At 38.4% G+C, this 21,784-nt stretch overlaps 1 protein-coding gene across 1 annotated transcript; it reads right to left on the bottom strand.

Annotated features, from left to right (window-relative positions):
- Nucleotides 1-1,198: 1,198 nt before the first annotated feature.
- LOC139472803 (protein pinocchio-like) lies at nt 1,199-17,523 on the bottom strand. The gene is made up of 5 exons (XM_071255277.1): nt 17,404-17,523; nt 13,576-13,709; nt 8,894-9,056; nt 7,555-7,684; nt 1,199-7,159 (listed from the first exon to the last, which is right to left on the bottom strand). Exons 2-5 carry the CDS (start codon nt 13,694-13,696, stop codon nt 7,004-7,006), a joined length of 570 nt encoding a protein of 189 aa, XP_071111378.1. The 5' UTR covers nt 13,697-13,709; nt 17,404-17,523; the 3' UTR covers nt 1,199-7,003.
- Between the last annotated feature and the right edge of the window lie 4,261 nt (nt 17,524-21,784).

Below are 21,784 nucleotides of genomic sequence, written 5' to 3' on the forward strand. Positions count from 1 at the left end.
TAATAGTAGTACCGTATATCGCTGTGTATAAGGCAACTGATTCATACCTAGAATTAGGGGGCTGTCAGGGGGGTCATCTTATACACAGGGTTGAAGACTTTTGATGTTTTTTCCCCCAACACAAAGACCATGAAGACAGTACTTTGAACGTGTAACACCGGAAATACCATGCCAACAAATCCGTACTGAAATTAATCATGTAATTACACTGTCTGGTTATAAAAAGTGTTCATTGTATCTCTAAAGTTATCTTTGTAATCTCTTTAATTGATTTTATTCAAAATTTCATTCAATATTTTTTGTTTACATTCATTTCGGCGAAATCGTGTGTGAAGTGATCAGTTCATTGCACAACTCAACGTTATTTACAACAACCACGGTCAGATTGAAACAGTAGCTGGCAATGCAAGACAGAACCACTTTTCACAAAAACCTCAAGACATTTTACGTGGAAGGATTTGCAAACATCAAGTTTCATCCCGGGTTTTAAACTTTATCTTGTTTTTAGCATATTTTGATCAAAGACAGTTAATGACAATAATTGTTATCCCTTAATTATCTATATCCCCTCACTGTAGATAAATTACACAATCATATATCAATGACTCTCAATGTAGTGACTTACATTGTGAAGAGAATACTGTATTATCATCGAGTTATTATTATCTCTATTAAATGCCATTGGTGATTGAATACAGCATCTTTACAATTCTATTTGTCAAATGTGAGTAGTGTATCACAAGCTTGTTATCAAAGTGCATATTGTATCATGACATGTTGTGGTCAACAATTGTCTTTGAATTCCTGAAACAACTCCCAATGACACATTTGCTGTAACCACACAAACACAATAACAGAGTCATTAACACTGTTTGTAGAGATGTCAGAAATGCAGAATCACTATTCAAAGGTCTAACATCATAGGAACTTAAACTATCAACATACTCACAGATCCAACTATGTTTGAACATCACAGACATACATTCCCTGTACAGTATTTAGAGTTAAAATGTTCATCTTGTTTCAGGGATGTTGAACATGGGCCAAACAGTCTTAGGCAACATGTGGGATGTATGTTTGTTATCCAAGAGTCAAACATTTGCTAATGACAACAAAACGTCCATTATACAAGTATCAGTTTATTCCACATGGTGGCCAGAAAATTCTGCAATATGGCCAAGAATATCAATGACGTCATGACTGTAGCAGACAATATTTTCTTTGTGCATGTACATAAAACATACAAGAAAACCAATACTGGCTAAAAACAACTAATAACCAAAATACCTGACATACCTTGTATTCTCGAAATGTGTCAAATGCTACATTAAATAAAGAAGAAAGGTATAAAAAACAAACATAGCAAACTATATGTAGTCAATTTGATAAATGAACAGGGGACTTCATGTGGTGAAACAATCTCCTTAATTCATATTCATATGCTCATCTCAAAAATACTTTGTGTGTATAATGTGATATGAAAATGGAACACGATTGCTGGTATTATATTACAAAACATTGTTGGTGTTTGCAAGATCTAGGGAAAACACACAGGTTACTGACAGCACTTTAATGAGGTAACTTCAACATACATGTACCTCTATATATTATGATGCTTTTCAGGAGGTGTGAAGACATGTATACTGTATTTGCCATAATTAGTGCCCCGGGTACTTAGGAAATCCACAAAGGAAGGTGCTTATTAAAATTATCTCAAATTTGTTGTCAGAGATTGAGCTCAGTCATACTTTGATGGAACTTTTTTTGATGATAGTCATTGGGCAGTTATCTACCCTTCTACAAGGAAAACAAAATCTATAATATACGTATGAGAAAATGGAATGTCATGTTAATTTTCAGACTTTGTATGGGATATTTATTTAGCTTACATATTGATCTAGAAGTTGATCAGGGGATGCTTCTTGGAGTGGGGTGCTTAATATAGCAAATAAGGTATTTCACTGGGTATGGGGTACATTAGGTTATTTGGATCATGATATATTTGGTATTTACCCACAATACAATTCATATCACGACTCTTATCACAAAAGTTAAGTCGAAACAGATACTTTTGGTACCTGATATCAATGCACATCACAAGATGAAAAGTTGATTATGTTTTGAAATGGACAGTTGGTTTGAGACACAATGTTTTCAAAAATAAATATCATGCATTTTTCAAAATGTTTTCACTCTGCATTGATGCCTTTGTAGAAGACAAACCATGGTAATATTGTGCACACATTTCTGTCACCGGAGAGATCATTTTAATTCTGAGAACTTTTATGACTTTTCTATGTTCTGGTTACATGTTACAACAGCATATGTTCACTGATTCAATGACTTTTCAATAAACACTGATTTTCATAGTGAACAATTACAGTAACATTCACTGATAACAAGCAAATGACCATGAATCAGTGTTCACAAATATGTGTTGGAACACCATTCTTTGTCTACTGGCACATTACCACCCAGACTACATCTGATCACAGGTAAAGTACATATATACACATACAGGCATCAGCCACACAATTCCACAGATCATCACCTTGTTCACATTGTTTTCATCGACAGTAGGGCCTCGTTAATACAGACAGTCCCATTTTCATGTACCAGTAAATAGTCTGGATCAATGAATCATGGGAATGGGGTAATTTTTCATTGGATATATACAGAAATTCCCATCAAAACTCTCTGGAAGCCAGACTAACAAGGACTGAAATTCCCAAACCCAACAGGGTTTCTGGTCAAACAAGGTTGCACTGTACTGCGACCACTGAACATAACTGTGATAACAACCCAAATCTTCAGGCATAGTCTAAAAACGTTTTCTTGTGTATGAAGTTTTGAAATATTTCTAGTCAACATGGTCAATAAATGAATGATGTCAGAACAGGTTGTTCTAATGCAACACACATAAATTCTTTTAAAGAATAATTCTGACTGCATCAAAGGTCAGATGACTAACAGAACTAGGTCTGTCTAGTCATGTTGATACTTACATATGTTAATTGAGAACATGCCAAGAAAACACCAAGAATTGGCTTTGCACATGGTACACATGTGGGAAATAGAACCTGGAAATTCTGCATGGTGAGCACTTTAACCATGTTAACCACTGGTCCATCCCAACCAACACAGAGGAGGCATTGCTTTAGCTCAATTAACATAATAAAGAATCGGTAACAATGATTTACAGTTGTGTTCAAATGACTCTTAACCATAGTAACTAAAATCCAATTTGGATTTGAGTTCAAACACTGGTACAGACAAACATTTATCAAACGATGGATTGCACTGTACAAGTTTCATTACCATCATTCTCAAGGGACACATTTCATTGACAGGGCAAGTTCCTTCTTCCTAATGCCTACCACTACCATCAGCATGATCAGTCCAACTCAATATTGCAATGATGATGACTGCAATAGTATCCTGAACAGACCTGTCACAGAATTCTGATCCAATTGGAAGTATGACCACCATGGCTGCTATGTTCATCCTGTAACTTGACAGACAATAAGTGTACCATATATATATGCTAAAACATGAGTGTGTTTATTTTCCTTCCTTACTGCAAAAATTCAATAATCTACACTACCTCAGGATTCAATCATTTAATTCATAGATCACCTTATGTTTTTAAATAATTCAATGTGGTTAAAACACCATATAAATTGAGATTGAAGAATTCTCTGGGTTATTACACAAAGGGAAGTAACTCTTCCATGTCACATGTGTCTATTTTAACAGTGACTGTAACAAGTCAAAAAATTGGACATAAAACAAAAAGGAGGGATCATAAGTGACAATTACTTCGACACGGAACAATGTACTGCCATAAACATGGCAAGTAAGTTGATCTTATTCTTGACGCTGTTGAACTGTTTATTTAACAAAACTTCAGGTAGGGAATATAATGGCGTAACAGCTTAATGTGGGAGGAAAGCCTTTGAGCACGCATGGCTCCCAGACTTGTCTTGTCTGTATCCAGATGTTGAACTGACCGTACAACTCTGGATAGATATTACAAGGCACCCCGACATATAGGCTGTGAAGTTCAAATCCTTAGGCAGCGACATTGCAATACCAGGGATTTTTCTAGGATCTTAAACGAAGTGCCCATGGCAGGCATATTGGGAAAAAATTGTTCTGTTCACAATTGGGATTGCTTTTTCAATTCTTATTTCCTGAAATGTTCTAACACTGCATTCAAAGTAGTGATGTATAACAAAGTAAAAAAGCATGTACCATTACTGATTCTGTTATCACTGTGAAATACAAGTTACCTCTACAAAGCCTTGACATGAGTTGAATATTATGAGTTATATTTATATGAATATTAAAAGTATTAATTCCAATTAGGGAATGTTTACCAAATATAGGCCTCTGAGCAGGTCTAGATAATCCCTGAACACATTATGTCAACACATTTCATATAACTTTTCATATATAACTAACATGATTTGATCAGAAATTCCTTGGGATGCCAGGAACATATGGCTAACACATATACAGCATAACAGAGATGTTATAACCGTAGTAGCATTTATATTAAATCTCTTAGCGCTACTGTCAATCCATTCAACAGGGTTATTATAAGCCTAGCATGTGAATTGAACACATTCAACAGTGACATTCTCAGCTGTGACGTAAGGACACTGCCAACTAAAAGTGTCAATAGCTGTTTACCAAGATCCCTGTCTCCCACAACTTAGGCTGAACTTGATCCTGGATGGCCATACATGGCTTCTGAAAATTTAGCAGGCTAAAGGTTAACGTACACAAAAAGAATGTAGACATTGTGTTTGCATAACTAACTCTACAACAAGGCTATTGGTGGATGCTGTAATATAAGTTATTGTGTGTATGTGGTTAACACTTTAAATGTACATTATAAAGCATACAAATGTGATAGCACATAATATTAGCATCCCTGCATCAATCATTACAACTGCCGCCTCTACTCCTGTGCTTCAACATATGTAAATTTTAATTGTACAATCTAGACTAATCTTAATATCAACTAGGTTTGAGTCCATGAAATCTTTTCTTTTCTGCAGGTCAGTCACAGATAGTTAAAATTTGTTCTGACATTTTGATAAAGATGATAAACACTTTTGGATTCAGTCAAGTGAACGATTTAGATTGTGATATCAGTTCTGTAAAGTAGAGACTGTCCAAATTTTGACAGAAGAGTTATCTTTCCTTGACTGAACTTTGCTGCCACAGATGCTTCAATTAGTTTCCTGCCTTCTGAAAAAATGAAAAATTACATTGTCTGATGCAGAAGTGTATTCGACCTCTCAGATCTGTATCCACTTCAGTTGTTGTGATGGACATGATGGAATTGAAGACTTTGACAATGACATGAGGCAGACCACAAGGAATGAGGGCAAACATGCACATGTATACATATATTTACACTGAGAGAGTGAAAACACAAACAGTTTGGGCTCGTAATATATCATAGAAATGCTGTGGATTTTCTGAAACCCCAAGGGAGAAGAGGGACTGTTGGTGCTAGCTGGTCTAGTATGTGACATGTATGATGCATGGATAGAGCTGGCAGATACATTTAAGTGTATCTACATCACATATGTTTACCTGATGATCAGTGTATACAGAATGCACATCAGTGCATACCTTGTAAAGATATGTGAACTACATGTAACTGATGTAACAAATTGTAAGTATATATATAATGTACATGTATAAGGGACAGGTCAAATTATGTTTCATTTCTTTTGGGGTGGGGGTGGGGGTGGGGGTGGGGTGGGGGTAGGGGTGGTGGTGGTATTTCTGAATTAAATAACTTTTTGTTACTATGTTGATGGTGAAAAAAAAACCATTTCACTTTCAGGGTACTGTAAAAATATATCTTGTAGTTGTGACGTAAAATATTCCCCAAGATTTGGTTGGTCCCTAGCATTTTGGGTGAAGAAATGTGCCCCCCGACAGGTGCCTGATGTATTTACAAGTCTAGGACCTTGTCAAGGTCAAGTCAACATGCTTAAAGCTGTAATACTGTAACATGCATCAATCTCAAAAACAATAGTTCCGTTTTTGTTGTCACGACATGACATAATCTCATTGATCAATTGTGACTAAAGTAAGTCTTAAAATCGTTCAGATCTTACCAGAGTTCACTGAAAAGCTAACAGAGTAGGCGACTACATTTTCATTTGGTGTGAAAAATGGAATGTTCAGAAAACAATTCAATAACTGTGGCATTACTCGATGGTTGGACTTGAGCAGACACACAAGCCATGTTGGGGCTGACGACAAGCTAAGTCTTCATGCATGTCAACACAGACACTATTTGTAAAGAAAGCCAGGAATTGTTCCACTTGGTCGTCTGCAAGCCAATGTTTCGTGCCAGGCATGCTGATCCTTGAATATCAAAGAAGCTGAGATGAAAATGAGCACAAAGTATATTCATATCTGCCTTGTTCACGCACAAACCTTGAGAACACATAAGTGTTAGAAGAAAGTGAGCTCCAACAAGTTCAAAACGTGTCCACTGCTCCGTCAGGTGACAGATCATTTAAACTCACACAACAGGACTTTGCAAAACCTGAAACTATGGTCGTTGCAAACCTAAAGGTTGATCTTAGACACTGTGAACATTCTCACATAACCTGTGACAAAACCTAAACAAATGTTCATGGGAACTGTCCCAGGTCTTCAAATCTTGATCTTCACACACAGGTCATACATCAGAAGCTGGCAAAACAAAACCACAGACCTTTCAACCATAGACAAAAGGACCATGCAGAGATTGTGGTTTAATCCATACAATTCAGTGTAGGATTCTGGCCGTGGAGACTACAACCAATTCTCAGAAGCAACAGGAACATTTCAATACTCAGCAGTGTTAGGATATTGCGTACAATATCATAATGTATTGGTAAATATCTCTTTCACACACATATCTTGCACACGCTCTGTATGGATTCCATGAGAATGTGAGCGTCTTCTAATCAGTGGCTGTGATACACTAGCTAGTGGACAGATCCTGCAAGCCCTCTGTCAGCGTTGTGGTGTCTTCTGTGGAGTCACTCAGAGATGGAATGCTGAATGCTGATGCCGATGCCGCTGCCTCGAACTGGGAGCCGCAGTCCCCTTCCCAGTAGTCTTTGTGGTACGCATGTGACTGTTGAGAAAAGAACAGACATTACATATGTTGGGTACCACTGTCAGCAGCTTCACATCAGTGCTGGGGCTATGGTCAGTGAGCTCCAGATGTCAACAGCAGGGTGGAGAGGATTTTATTATGAACTGAATGGGGTTGTTGTATACCATGAGAATGATGGCTGAGGATGTACAAAACTGTTCAGCTTGTAAGGTCTTGTACACCCCGCTTTTGACACAGGAAATTCATTTATCATTGCAAGTTACAAAGAATCATGTCAGTGAAATATTGTGTGTGACAATTAGATCGATCTTGTGCTAAAGTAAATCTTGAATTATGATAAAAGTTCCAGTGTAAAAACACAAAACTGGTAGGTATTTTATAGTGTGGGTCATCTTGTTGTCATAAAGTCTCACCATCTTGAGGTTCCTGTTCCACACTCTCCCACACTGACCTTTGCAGATAGGGCAAGGTCGTGTCATGGCAAAGTTCCCACACTCTTTACAGTTGGCTGTGAATACATTGTCAAACCAGACTTTGCCACACCTGAAAACATAGCAACTTTCAATAAATATAGATTAGAATCACCAGCTGATCACCCAGGAAGACACAAAATCAAATTTAGAGGACAAACTCAAAAAACCATACCTTGGTGACTCCTGATATTGTTTACTACTTTGAACATGCAGTCTGATCGATGTTTACTCTTTTGAATGAGCAGTCTGATCGATGTTTACTTTAAATGATCTTTGTTACTCCATCGGTACTCCTAAATGCTGCCATTTTCAGACTTGACAATGTGCGACATGATTTGAGAGCATGTGAGTGCATGAGTGAGTTATATTATGGTGTGTCAGATTATTGTGGGTTTGTCTGTTTTGTTGTTAAATATTCATGCTATATGACATCAGTTTGTAAATAATCCGGACCAGACAATCCAGTGATCTACACAAGTCACCGAGCCTGACCACCTGATCACATTAGTCGCCTCTCACGACAAGCATGGGTTGCTGAAGACCTATTCTAACCCGGAGTCTTCACTGGACCAGATTATTGTGGGAGGAAAGCCTGAAGTGATGCAAGTCTCAGATGTTTATCACTTTCATGAAACCAACGAGCATGGGTGTGGTGCTGACAAACCTAGAAACATAATCAGTGATTCAAACACACAATCATAGGTTTCTGGCGTGCCCAACGGACACTACTCTGTACAGTGAACTGTGTCGCCTTCGATGACTGGGCCATCTGTGCCCCCTTGAGAGCATGTACTCTAGCCTCTACTTGACAAGGATGTGAACAATCAGAAACAAAGAGTTGGTGATAAATCTGAGAGTGTTCATGGCAAAAATAGATCCAGGAGTCAGTCAAGTTAGTCTGGCCCTTCAAACACAGGTTACACAAATTCAACAGGTTAAAAAGATTTAGTGGCTGTGTTATATATTATTTTAATTTAATGGAAACTGGCAAAGTTGTATAATATTCAGTAATGTCTTCTTCAGCTAATCCCTATGACCATGATGACTGGCAGATCTAACTGGAATTGGACCCATTTAAAGGTACACATCGGTCAAGTAGACATATATTACTTTCGACAGTTTCCCTTTCGTTATCAGTATGCAGGCCATACCAAACAGGGAACTAGTTTTTGTTTACCAAAATATGAGTAAATGCATTGCAAGCACCTATTAGGTAATACCATGTTTACCATGTCTACAAAGAGTCTGACAATATCCACAGGTTGAGAGTCACACTCACAGGTGACAGGTTGAGATCTTCCTCTGGTAGGCCTCCGACTGCATGAGTTCCTCGATCTCGTCACGAGTGTAGTCTTTCCCCTGCTGGGCAGCCAGGTCCGTGTTGGGGGGAACTTGTACAGCATAATACACTGTGGCCTTCGGACCATTCAGGACCTCATCAACTGCCACAACACAGACAACATGACGTTATCTTGGCACTCAGGAACTAACATTTACCAGTATGGCATGTATATACATGGTGAACGTATGCCACTGTTAGTCCATCTATTTACTTTATTAGTAGTACTGAGACAAGCTTTGATATTCCAATCATGTCTAAAAAAAAACCCACATTGAACAATGTTGATTACTGAACTTGCCTGGTTAGTAGAACGTAAAAAAACACAACTAAATTGAAGTTGTTCTTATCTATACTGATCAAACTTATGTTTGATATATTCATTTAATTAACATGGATTCCATTTTGCCATGTTATGTCTTTCCAATTTAGGTTGGTTGGTTTGTTGTTTAACGCCGCACTCAGCAATATTCCAGCTATATGACGGCGGTCTGTAAATAATCGAGTCTGGACCAGACAATCCAGTGATAAATATCATGAGTATCGATCCACGCAATTGGGATCGATGACATGCATCAACCAAGACAGCAAGCCTGACCACCCGATCCCGTTAGTTGCCTTTTACGACAAGCATAGTCGCCTTTCACGGCAAGCATGGGTTGCTGAAGATCTATTCTACCCCGGATCTTCACAGGTATCCAATTTGGGATTGAGAAAACAAATATAGAGCTGGTGGGGCAGTACTTGGACAGTGGCAGTACCTGGACACCCAGCAAATTAACATGTGTACACCAGAGGCAAACGTACTGATGCAGGCTTCTTCCTCTTCCTCTCTGATGTCAGCAAAGATTGGTCTGCTACTGGTTACACTCACTACAAACAGGTCGAGTACATGTTTTCCCATGTGACCATGCCGCCTACGCATTTTGTTGTGTTTTGGCAATGCATCGCAGTTTCTGATCATAAGCTTATAGCTTCCACACGACTAGTTTTTGGTCTGTTTTTCTGTTTTTGACGACTTCTAGTGAATCGACCCCGCCAACAGGGAAACATTTGGTGCAAAAAATTCTAAAAATGACCTAATTAAGCTGTGTCCAACTACTACCTCAGGGAAATTACGTGGGAGGGCAGTACTCGGACAGTCGACAAATGAAATTTGGAACTACTTTTTAGAAATGATATAAATAAAGATCACTGAAAAATAAGTGATTAAGAAAATGCAAAATGACATATTTTAAGAGGGTTCTGATTGGGGGTGACTTTGTCTTTGGAGGTGTTATGCTGGGAATTAGTACAGTATGTCAGTTGCACGTTTTTAGTGTAAATATTCAGTGACTGTCCATCTCTTCAATAAAGATGTTATCTCAGTGTCATTTTTTCAATCATAAGATAGCATACACCCTGTGTTTTCGAAAAGCAATATCATTTCACATTTTACTCTTGCGATGAAACTGAACGTTTTTTTACATTTACAGTCAGCAGTGACACCCATCAGGACCCTCATTCATTCTAATCTGATAATATAACATATTAAGTACCAGTAACATTCCTGTTATTCTACATTATATAGAATATAATAGTTCCATTGATTAGTTCTAATTATATTGTAGGACCATCTGTGAAAATTTGCTAAAATGGGCGTTCGAGGAGGAAAACCTGCTTATTCAATTGAACACTTAAAGCGGGCTATGGATTCAGTTAATGCCAAGCAGATGTCAGCACACAAAGCTTCAGTGGCATTCAGAATACCCAAAAGTACTCTTCATGACAAACTCTCCGATAAAGTACCTCTTGTTTACCGCAAAGGTCCTTCACCCATTTTATCACAGGACGAGAAAAGACATCTTTCAGATTGGGCTATACCAACATGTACCAATGTCAAGTATAGGGTACGGCCAGATAAGGGAAGAACTGTTAGACACAGCCCAGAAAATAATCAAATTAGATGGTAGGGAATATCCTTTTACTGATGACAGACCTGGTAGGGATTGGTTTAGTACTTTCTTAAAAGGAAACCCTACAATATTGATAAGAACACCCAGAAAACTTTCAAAAGAACGTGCTATGGCATCACAACAAAAAATTGCTGGTTGGTTTGATACCTTCACAACCTACCTCACTGACAAACCAGACCTTCAGTCAACCCGTGTAACCCCATCCACAGTCAGAACATTTACATCAGCACCCCCAGCAGGCTCGGTTAAGTCAGGAAAGCTCATCCCAACCTTCGGCTACAGTAACATCACCAGAATATGCATCCTCAGCTTCTGCCCCACATACAAGCACTTCACCAGTCGTACAAACAACACTGCCAACACCTGGGGGCACGGGTGGCCCAGTTGTCTAAGGCGCTGTGATTTGCTGTGCAGAGTTGCGTCCCTTGGGCACGCCAGAAACCTATGATTGTGGGTTCAAATCCTGGTTCGCCCTGATTATGTTTCTAGGTTTGTCAGCACCATGGGTTTCACCGAAGTGGTAAACTACTGAGACCTGCATCACTTCGGGCTTTCCTCCCACATTTAGCTGACACGCCGTGATATAACTGGAATACTGTTAAAAGCGGCGTAAAACCCAACTCACTCACTCATTCTGCCATCATCTGCTACAAGCCCTCATGTCCCAGTAACATGGGAAAGCCCTAAGAGAAAAAGAAAGTGAAGAGAAGCTTGAGACATGTGAGAAGAAGAGGAAACAAGAAGGAAAAAAACAGTAAGATGTGAAAAAAAACATCCAAACTGTTAAAACAAATTGGAAAGAAAACACTAGACAGTGACGAAGACCTCTCTGAATCTAAGATTCCCTACACGGACGACGACACCGATTTTTCAGATAATACCCTCGGGGATTTTTGTCACCTTTGTTTGGGTCAGGATTTGTCGCATGATGACAACTGGGTGGAATGCCTTAATGGTACAAAATGGTTCCACAAGAATTGCCTGGGATATCAGAAACTAACACACCAACAACTGGCCGACCTTCCATTCATGTGTCACACTTGTAGCTGAGTGAGAAAAGAATGTTTCCCTCATATGCAATGTGAATTTTAAATTATTATTGGCATAGTTTGCTTTTTTAAAAGAAGTGAACTCATTGTTCATTTCACATTAAAATGTACAAAACATATACATGTTTTTCATATTTTAACAGAAAAATGGAATGTCCCTTTGATGCCCTTTTCCACGAAATTCATGCATACTCTGGACCACCTGGGTGGGGTATAGACACCAATGAACATAGCACGAAACTCATTGAAATATTTTCGTCAATAACTGGATAATATTAAAACTGAAACTATATTCATTTGATGTACTGGTTTATTTCTATGATTATAATTTTGGGGGAAATGTATGACAACCAGTTTAACACAGACTTTGCACCTAATTAACAATGGAAGATTATTCAGCAACTGTTGTCACTTGTCATATCATAATTTATTTCTTCATAGTTATCACATGTATCATGTGAAGCTGTTACCATTTATGGCACTGAAGATGAATCAGGAACGAGAAAACATCTATGACGTAAATGTTCTCAAAATTAGTATTCCTGATGAAGCTGACATACATTTCCGTAGTTTAGATCTGGAAGTCCGCCCCCCACCCAATAGACAGGTTTTACGAGACATAGCTGGCGTCGACAGAGTTCACTTAAAATTATAAGGAGTAATCACTCCTTTGATGATGGAAGGTTGCATTTTAAATGAGACAACATTCTTTACTGTCAAAATGACTCACAGTGGGCCTGTTAGGGGTGGGGGCCCAAAACTAGACTGTTTTTATTTATTGCGTATCAAGCCACGTCGTACTTTATTCAAAATATTAGAAAGACTGAATGACACAGGATTAGATGGTGACAGTGTTTGGGTTTAGTGACTGAGAAGAAAACTAACAGTATAAGAAAACACATGTATCTGTGTATAGTGATACCAAAATGAGAGAGATAAACCAATGGAGTTGTATTTATGTTGCTATTATTTTGATGTTCTCATTGATACAATCAGAAAAACACAATAGTAATTATGTTACATTCAGGTAAGACATTTTTTTCAAATTCTTAAATTGTCCAGGTACTGACGCAAAGGTGTTCGACTTCAACCGCAAGGGTCCGATTACTACCGAAGTAGTCATTGTGGCAATATCCTAAGAATTTGCTGAAACAAGCGCACGAACACGACCACTACCGACTATAATCACCACAGCAGTTACCTCCCTTCACATATACAAGGAAAGAAAGTCAATGGGTACTTTGGTTCAACTTGCATGCCGTTAAGAACGTTAACTCTCCAAGTACTGCCCCACCTGCTCTATTTATTCATGAGCAGTGACTTTTAGTTTTGAATCTCTATAGTAATGTTTTTCAACCAATCAGATTGCAGCACACGCTCCAATTCATTTTACAATATAAATTATAGCAGGATTCAGAGAATCAGACCAACAATCATGAAAACAGGCACTAGTCTTAATTCTCCAGTAGTCTTAACCAAAATTCTAAATATGTAAGGTATCTAAGAGTCTTCATAAGTGTTGAACATGTTATTTGCTAATGATGAGGAAACATGTCCAATCATAGTAACATACATTCTGGTATTTTTCATTTTTCAGCAATCATTATACGCATCTTACCTTCATTGTCAGCAACTGTAGGTACAACCTCCATGGCTTCCTCTTCCACACTTTCATCATCAGCAAACCCCTCGTCATCACCGGTCTGACGTCCACCCTCGCCACCGCGATTTGCACTCATTTTGGGGTTAACACTGAAACAGTTATGACTAAAGATGCATTTTGTTATAATGTTAAGACTATTATGATTCAGATAACACAAAAAGAAACACACAAAATGAGACTCGCTGCTCACTTTCATATTGCTTTCTAAAAAAAACAACCAATGCTGACTTGATACTGTGCTTTCTGGGTTTGGGCTCTGTGAACAGGGTAGAATCAGGAGCTGCTGCATATTATAATACATGTATTTGTGTACTTCTCACAGTACAAAAGGATCACTAGACTCAAAGTGCTTAGGATGGACTGCCTTTTTCATTTTGGGTTATATTTTGCGTGTTGTGCAATGAGCACCCTGGGTGTTATAAACATAATCATGATAATAAAGCTGTATCATGTACAGTCGATGCCAGCATGAGTAAGAAGAAATATTGGTGAAGTACTTGAGACACATTCACATGAAGAAAACTAAAATAAACTTTTGAATATATAAAAGTGTTTGATGAGCATTCTGTGGCTCCTGAAATTTTTGTTTTACTCTATTTTGACTTGTAACACATACTAGTGATTTCACCTTTGTATTAGTATATGGTGTGTTCACATGTCTAGGAATGTAAACAAAACAGTAAACAATGAGAATAAATTGCTTGTCTCACGTAAAAATAATTCACCAAGATCGCCTAAAGGAACTAGAACAATTGTTTTCTGTCCTACAGTAAATGAATGAAACAAAATAAAAATACTGAAAGTGACAATAATATTTTTCACTAGAAAACAGTGCCTCGGGTGCCTTTACACAAAGGCATGCTCAGACTTCCACTGCAAGGTAACATTTTTCTATAGATAAGTGGAGCTGATTCACCAACTTTAATGATACAAATTGTAATCAGCACTCCCAGTTCTTTCATATTTGCTTTAACCATTGAAAGAGGATAACCATTATTACAGTGAGTGAGTATGGTTTTCCGCCGCTTTTAGCAATATTCCAGCAATATCACTGCGGGGACACCAGAAGTGTCCTTCACACATTGTACCCATGTCGGGCATCCAACCCGGGTCTTCGGCATGACCATTATTACAAAGAGGTATTACACATTTTCATGTTGTCATAGCTAGTTAAAGTGAAAAGAATTAATTTTCCAATTTTTTTAAAGGGGCACTGATCTAACGCAATTCCCCGGACTGGTTGTTGCCTTTGTTATTGTTTTTTCCCCCGTGAGTACCCGGATGATACGCAACGCAACTGAGCGTGACCAGAGACTGGGCTACCGTCTGCAAGGACAGCTAAATAAACTTGGAGGCTGGAGGCAATATTTGTTTAACGCATTTTTGCATAAACACTGACTGGTTAACTGTGACCTATAATGATTTCGACAAAGGGCGCATGTTAATTAATTTCTTCAGCCTAAACAAACAGACAAAAAGAACAGCGGAGCTCATTGGATGTCGTCATTTGGAAATACCCCAGATGGTTATAGTTTAATACTAAAAAAAGTATCCATGCAGTGAAAGCATTTTCGGATTTCGGCTTGCGTCGATAATACGATTACTACTCCCTTGTTGTCATCCACGTTTTCTCATATAACCCTACACTTGTGTATTTGTCGTCATTCACTTGATGCTCAGTTAATGAATTTATTACAGGTACAATTAGTGGTAGCACCACTTAGATTACCTGACAAAGGTTCCCATTTGGCATTTATTGTGTCTGGGGTAATTATTCAATCTAAATCCAGGTTTGAAGTGAGGTGAAATGTGTGTTATGCAATATGCACGTCGCAGCCCAGCAAGAGGTAAATGATCAGTTGATTTACTTTTTTTTGTAAATCAACGGATCGTTCCTAGTCATCAAAGGATTAACAGAAAATACGTTGATTGATTAATCACAGTTATCTTGCAGAGTGGATATGTCAAGAGTGACTGTTTACATGTCTAGGTTTACTAAAACAAAGGGAATACACTCATATCATGGCGTGAAGTGCCGATGTAAAAACAACATACTTTGTTCAAAGGGTTAACTGATATTACGTTGATTGATTGATCATTGTTATCTATCACTCAATGGATTTTTTAGGAACTGTGGACGTTATGAAAATAGTTGTCACGTGGGCTTTCTCAGCCGACCATTGAGACTTGACACCTATGTAAAACACCTGAAACAATCCAAGTGATCAGTTCAGAAACGAACACGGGTTATAATATCCCGAAACGATATATATCTTTGAAAATATTTGATTGTTACTGAGACACGTGACATCGAATAAGTTTCTTTGTACAGCTGCAGACGAGTGGGATATTGTTCCTTTGTGTGGATATTCATGGATACATTCCTCGAACAAGGAAGCTGCCTAAAATTTATACACATAAATTTGGTAGGTTGTAATTATGATATTTGCATTTTGTTTTCCTTCATTTGAACCGATTCGTTCTTGTTTCTCTACGTCTTGGTTGGGAAATTCTTCGATGAGCGACAGGCGTTGTTTTCACAGGTCACTTCCTTTGTAAGCGTGTATATATTACCGTCAATTTGTAAAATGTGATTCACTCAGGCAATTTATAAAATGTGTAAATATTTCAGACATTTTGACTACATAATCTGTCCGGATTGGTTAAGACGATCAAAAGGGCCTACAAACATCACAAAAGATTATTATGTAGGATTAGAAGCCAAACAACATAGAAATGTACTTTTATACGTAACATTTTCAGTCTCTTGGTGATGACATTAAACATCAAAATGTTTGGAATTCGTTATCATAATAATACAGATGGAAATGTATTTCAGGCACTTTGTAAAATAACTGAATATTTAGACGTTTAATAAATTTGTTACATGTTTTGACAGTAAAAAAATATACACACTATAAAAAAAGCAATGCTCAGGTGAAATATTTACTTTGTATTGCAAGTCGAAATAGTGTAAACGAAAATCGCAAAATTACCAAGCAAGTGACTTATCAAAACTTCGTCACCATTACCGATGCTACCCACAAAGATACATTCATTTCCTTATTATCTCGAAAACTGTATTTCATTTTGTTGATCAATGTGACCATACGCCCTGATTACTACCCATAAAAGTGACTAATGCGCTTACGAATGGCGCAGCAGAGGTCGCGAACTAGTCTAGATTTCTGCTATACATCCGGGTACTCACTGGGAAAAAACAATAACAAAGGCAACAACCAGTCCCGGGGAATTGCGTTAGATCAGTGCCCCTTTAAGATTGACAGATTTTAATTTTTTTCCCAATGGTATTTCATGACAGGCTTGATGCTTCTCTCAGAATGCAACGAATGACAAACATTAAAATGGCAAAACTGTAAAGCTTAAATATTCGCCAAAACCATGTGATTTCTTGTCTCTATTATCAGTGGGGGTCTGGATCTCCTTTCTTCATGTACAACCTATGCGTATCACAGTCCTGTGTCAGCATGGGTACTAAATCGTGGTAACCAGTCAATATGTCAAGGAATTCAAATGTAAAAAAGTGATGGCGTATCAAATAACTCGACCCGTTTGATCAAATATGCGCGAAGACCAATGTGCCAAGAAAAAAAAGACACACTGCCCTGCAGCCCATGATCCGATGATGAGCATATATTCTTGTCATGGATTAGAAACGAATACTGAATAGGGACTCAAGTGTTCACTGTTCACATTTGCGCGCACCTGTCATATGTTGAAATTCCTAAATCAACAAATCTAATGTAAAGAGGAAGCATTTACCTGTGTTTATGGTTATTACAAAAAACAAAATGCAATAATAAACGATGCGTTCGACAGCACTTGTGTGACGCTAACACAAAAACGTTATGTTTGGAAACGCTTCTCCAAGCTGAAATTTGTTTACTTCCTGTATTCTGATTGTTGGTAAGTCGTAAATATGCACAACAGTTTATGTGACAGAAGTTACTGTATTTTATGTTATACAATATGTATTAATTGATTCAATGCCATAAATGTTATTTTAATATATACATATGTATATGAACGACAAAAAAACACAACGGGGAATAACGACAATCGTGTAAATTCGATTAGACGAACGGGAAGATTGTTTGTATTCGGGGGTGTGGGGCGTTTTAAAAATATATATTTATGTGTATGGCTGTGGAAAAAAAAAAAAAAAGAAATTTGGGCTCATAATTATAGTTAAAAAATGTCTGTGGTTGTTTGGGGTTTTTTTTTTGGAAAGGTGGGGGGAGGGGGGTTGCAAATGGAGCTGATTAAATATCTAGTCTCCAGTCTTTATACAAAATCAGCAGGCTCCTGTGACTCAAGTTGAGAAAACTGATGGACAAGAGAAAAGATAAAAAGATAGAGATCACGGACATTGTGACAGATTAGCTTAACAATAAATAAAGGAATTGTCTGAACAATAAATAAAATAAATATGCTAACAATAAATAATATAAATAAATGTCTTGACAATAAATAAACGAGCACCTATGGATTTGAGTTAGTTTTGTTTCTAAAAAAAATGGGGCCATTTTCTGCAAATGTTGTCTGGGGCCAATTTCGCTAGGGGTCATTGTCTCCTGCACCTCTTCTACCTGTCTGATTTGTAAAATGCTCCTTAGGTACACACATGTAGGGACAATAATTATTAGCAGCGACCTTCCGCAGGATGCCAGTCATGACAGGCAAATAAAATGCCCCAACATTCGCATCGAATCGGATAGTGTCTTTTCATGGTGAAATTAAAATGACGAAATAGCAATAGAGAACACCAGTCAGATGTTGTTTTTGCTAAATGTCTCTTTACTGATGAGCTCTAGTGGTGTTTTTGTGTTTATAGTCTGAAGAATGTTTTCTTAAGAAAAGATTTTCGACGAATAATGGAAACCCATAAAACAAATAGTTTCATCATTATATGATAGTATGTCTCAATGTGTATATACTGTCCAGTTAGAAATCAGATACAACGGAAGAGCTCGTTAAGTCATATACATAAGAAAAAGACTAGTCTGTCGTTCATAACGACTCCGGATTCATGATGTGAAACATCTTATCTTATATGTCTGTGTCGACAGTGTGGCGTGGAAGCTGAGGCACAAGAACATCAGTAACTCGACACACAATCAAGTGTTACTATTCAATAATAAGTAAATAATTGAATAGACCTATAATTAACTAATCCTACATACTTATAGGTCTTGCTGCATGGTGCACGGATATTGTCAATTGAAATCTACTAACTCGATCACTCATTGACACTAATCCTGCTTATTTCCAATTGTTTGTTGACACGAGCGTTTTGACAGATACTAGCAGTGTGTTCTTAACAGATTGCAGTAGGATTCCGACATGGAGATTGTTTGTTTGTTGTTAAATGCCGCACTCAGCAATATTCCAGCTATATGACGGCGGTCTGTAAATAATCGAGTCTGGACCAGACAATCCAGTGATTGACATCATGAGCATCGATCCACGCAATTGGGATCGATGACATGCATCAATCAAGTCAGCGAGTCTGACCACCCGATCCCGTTAGTCACCTTTTACGACAAGCATAGTCGCCTTTTACGGCAAGCATGGGTTGCTGAAGACCTATTCTACCCCGGATCTTCACGGGTCACATGGAGATTGAATGAAGAAGGCGTGAGGTAGAGGGTGTCATTAACCCCTGCTATAGGCATCGGCATATCAGTGTACACAGTTGGTGCAAGTAAATTAGACTGGGGTTTTCACATAGAATGCATAACCATGCTGCTCATAAGCTTAGGGTTAAAAATTCATTTTCTCTCTCACGCCAAAGAAGGGCGGTGGGATAGTCTAGTGGAGAAAGCGTTCGCTCGTCAGGCCGAAGACCGGGTTCGATTCCCCTGATGGGTACAATGTTTGAAGCCCATTTCTGGTGTCCCCCGTGGTGATATTGCCAAAAGCGGCGTAAACCCATACTCACTCACTCTTTTATAGAAATTAAATCTAAACATTGAAACATTGGCTCCCGCGTACCAGATAAACGGTGCATGGCGACCACGTAGTTTCCTGCACTGCGGCATCCGCGGTACCACATAAGGCTCGGCAGCCTGCGTGCCAAGAGGGGGTTGGCACTCTCTGTATAGTACTGCTAACATTGTGTCGTCCTTCCGGCGATGAACTCATCCAAGATGTATGTTGTTACACCTAGACGTAGGTATATATACACACGTGTGTTCCTGTATAATATAGGCCCAAATAGTGTGTGACTAAATGTAGTGTATCAGCATGAATGTAGTCGAGTTTGTAAGCCAAATATATATTATATCAAAAGACATGATAGGAGTTTAAAACTCTAAATGTGGCCAGCTTCTCTTTGTTCTCACGTGGTATTTCACTGGTCAGTTTCGACCAATTTGGCGCAGGTCCGTTTTGACTGAATTATGAACATAGAGGGAAAATGACAGTCCTGCAAATCATAGAAGCAGCATTTGTTTGTTTGATAACTGAAGTTTTATGCTGTAGATTAATTGAGGTTCCTTATTGCATGCATTATTACGACCCGTGAAGATTCCGGGGTAGAACAGGTATTCAGCAACCCATGCTTGCCGTAAAAGTTGACTATTCTTGTCGTAAGAGGCGACTAACGGGATCGGGTGGTCAGGCTCGCTGACTTGGTTGATGCTCATGATGTCAATCACTGGATTGTCTGGTCCAGACTCGATTATTTACAGACCGCCGTCATAAGCTGGAATATTGCTGAGTGCGGCGTTAAACAACAAACCAACCAACCGACATGCATTATTACACACGGCAATGTCCGGGCAAGTTTTAATCTGGCACCAGACACCACCGCACATTTATATAATGCATGGTCTCTGCGTTCACTTCTGGTACCCTGACTGAAGATATTCAACAGACTGTGGAACGTATCCCCTACACTGAGTAATGTCTTGTCATATGAAAAAGAGAGGAATATTCCTCAGCTCATCCTCGATTAACCACAGTATTATTTCTCTATTCTAAACTCGAGTATGTCGTCAGCTTTGTTGTAGTCCCGACACTTGGCATAAGAATCATACGAATAAAACATAATGTGTTATAACAGTGTTGCACACAGTTTTATATAGACTCTTTCGTATCACTTGCGTGGGAGCAGGTCAAAACTGCCCCCTGTATAACATTAAGGAGAGATTTTACTGCCGCTTTAAAAATTACTTTCGCGTAAACATATCGTGTACCAGTTTATCCAATCGAACTGACTGAAACGGGAAAGTGGCGCGAGTTACAACATCGAAGAATGATTGTAATTCACAACCTCATGTCATTTACCCAAACGCAGACTCGTTTTGATTTATCTTGATGGCACCAGGGGATCGTGTGATTTCAATCTAGACAGGTATGTTCATATTGGTACAAAATAACGCCCAGACTTCGTTACGGCTGACCAGTAGACATACGATTTTCGTGCACTGGCACGAGTTCATGATATGTTGACAGCCTGGGTTCACGAACTTGAATGGACACTGCAGGAGGTAACAAAAGACACACACACCTATTAAAAAGCTTAATATAGACTGATTTGTATTCTGCAATCAGCAGTAAGATTATTTACGTAATTATTGTTGTTGTACATAGTCATGTAGACATACGGTCAGTCATGCTGAATGGGTTGTAGTCTGCTCGGGCTACTTGTCCTACCAAAAACATCGCAGACGAGGTCTCACCTGTGAGTTTGGGTATAGAATATTAGTCACATTGTGGTTATAAGCATCAATTCTCTGTGCATACTATCATATCTCAACTAGGCCTATGTTCCGAGTGATATCAATGCATAGTAGAGTGAAGTTCTGAGTTAGAATAGGTCTTCAGCAACCCATGCTTGTCGTAAGAGGCGACTAATGGGATAGGGTGGTCAGGCTCGCTGACTTGGTTGACGATGTCATCATATCCCAACTGCGTAGATCGATGCTAATGATGTCAATCACTGGAATGTCTGGTCGACTCAATTATAAATTACAGACTGCTGTCATATAGCTGGAATATTGCTAAATGTGGCGTTAAACAAAAAACAAAGTGTAGTGGAGATAATGATAGTATTACTTTGAATGAGGGTATATTTCTGGGATCTGGAATCAGTTCATCATTCATGGACTAATGAATGAAGTCTGTCCGCAGTAACAGG

Source organism: Haliotis cracherodii, unplaced genomic scaffold (genome assembly GCF_022045235.1).
Source record: "Haliotis cracherodii isolate W230 unplaced genomic scaffold, xgHalCrac1.p SCAF_1, whole genome shotgun sequence".
NCBI classification, from domain to species: domain Eukaryota; kingdom Metazoa; phylum Mollusca; class Gastropoda; order Lepetellida; family Haliotidae; genus Haliotis; species Haliotis cracherodii.

What these genes read in the sequence shown, in the direction of transcription:
- LOC139472803 (XM_071255277.1), bottom strand. Translation starts at nt 13,696, where the DNA reads ATGAGTGCAAATCGCGGTGGCGAGGGTGGACGTCAGACCGGTGATGAC. An exon ending in TACAGTTGCTGACAATGAAG is followed by an intron (nt 9,057 to 13,575) that starts GTAAGATGCGTA and finishes GTGTTGTGGCAG; the next exon opens with TTGATGAGGTCCTGAATGGT. An exon ending in GGAACAGGAACCTCAAGATG is followed by an intron (nt 7,160 to 7,554) that starts GTGAGACTTTAT and finishes TTTTCTCAACAG; the next exon opens with TCACATGCGTACCACAAAGA.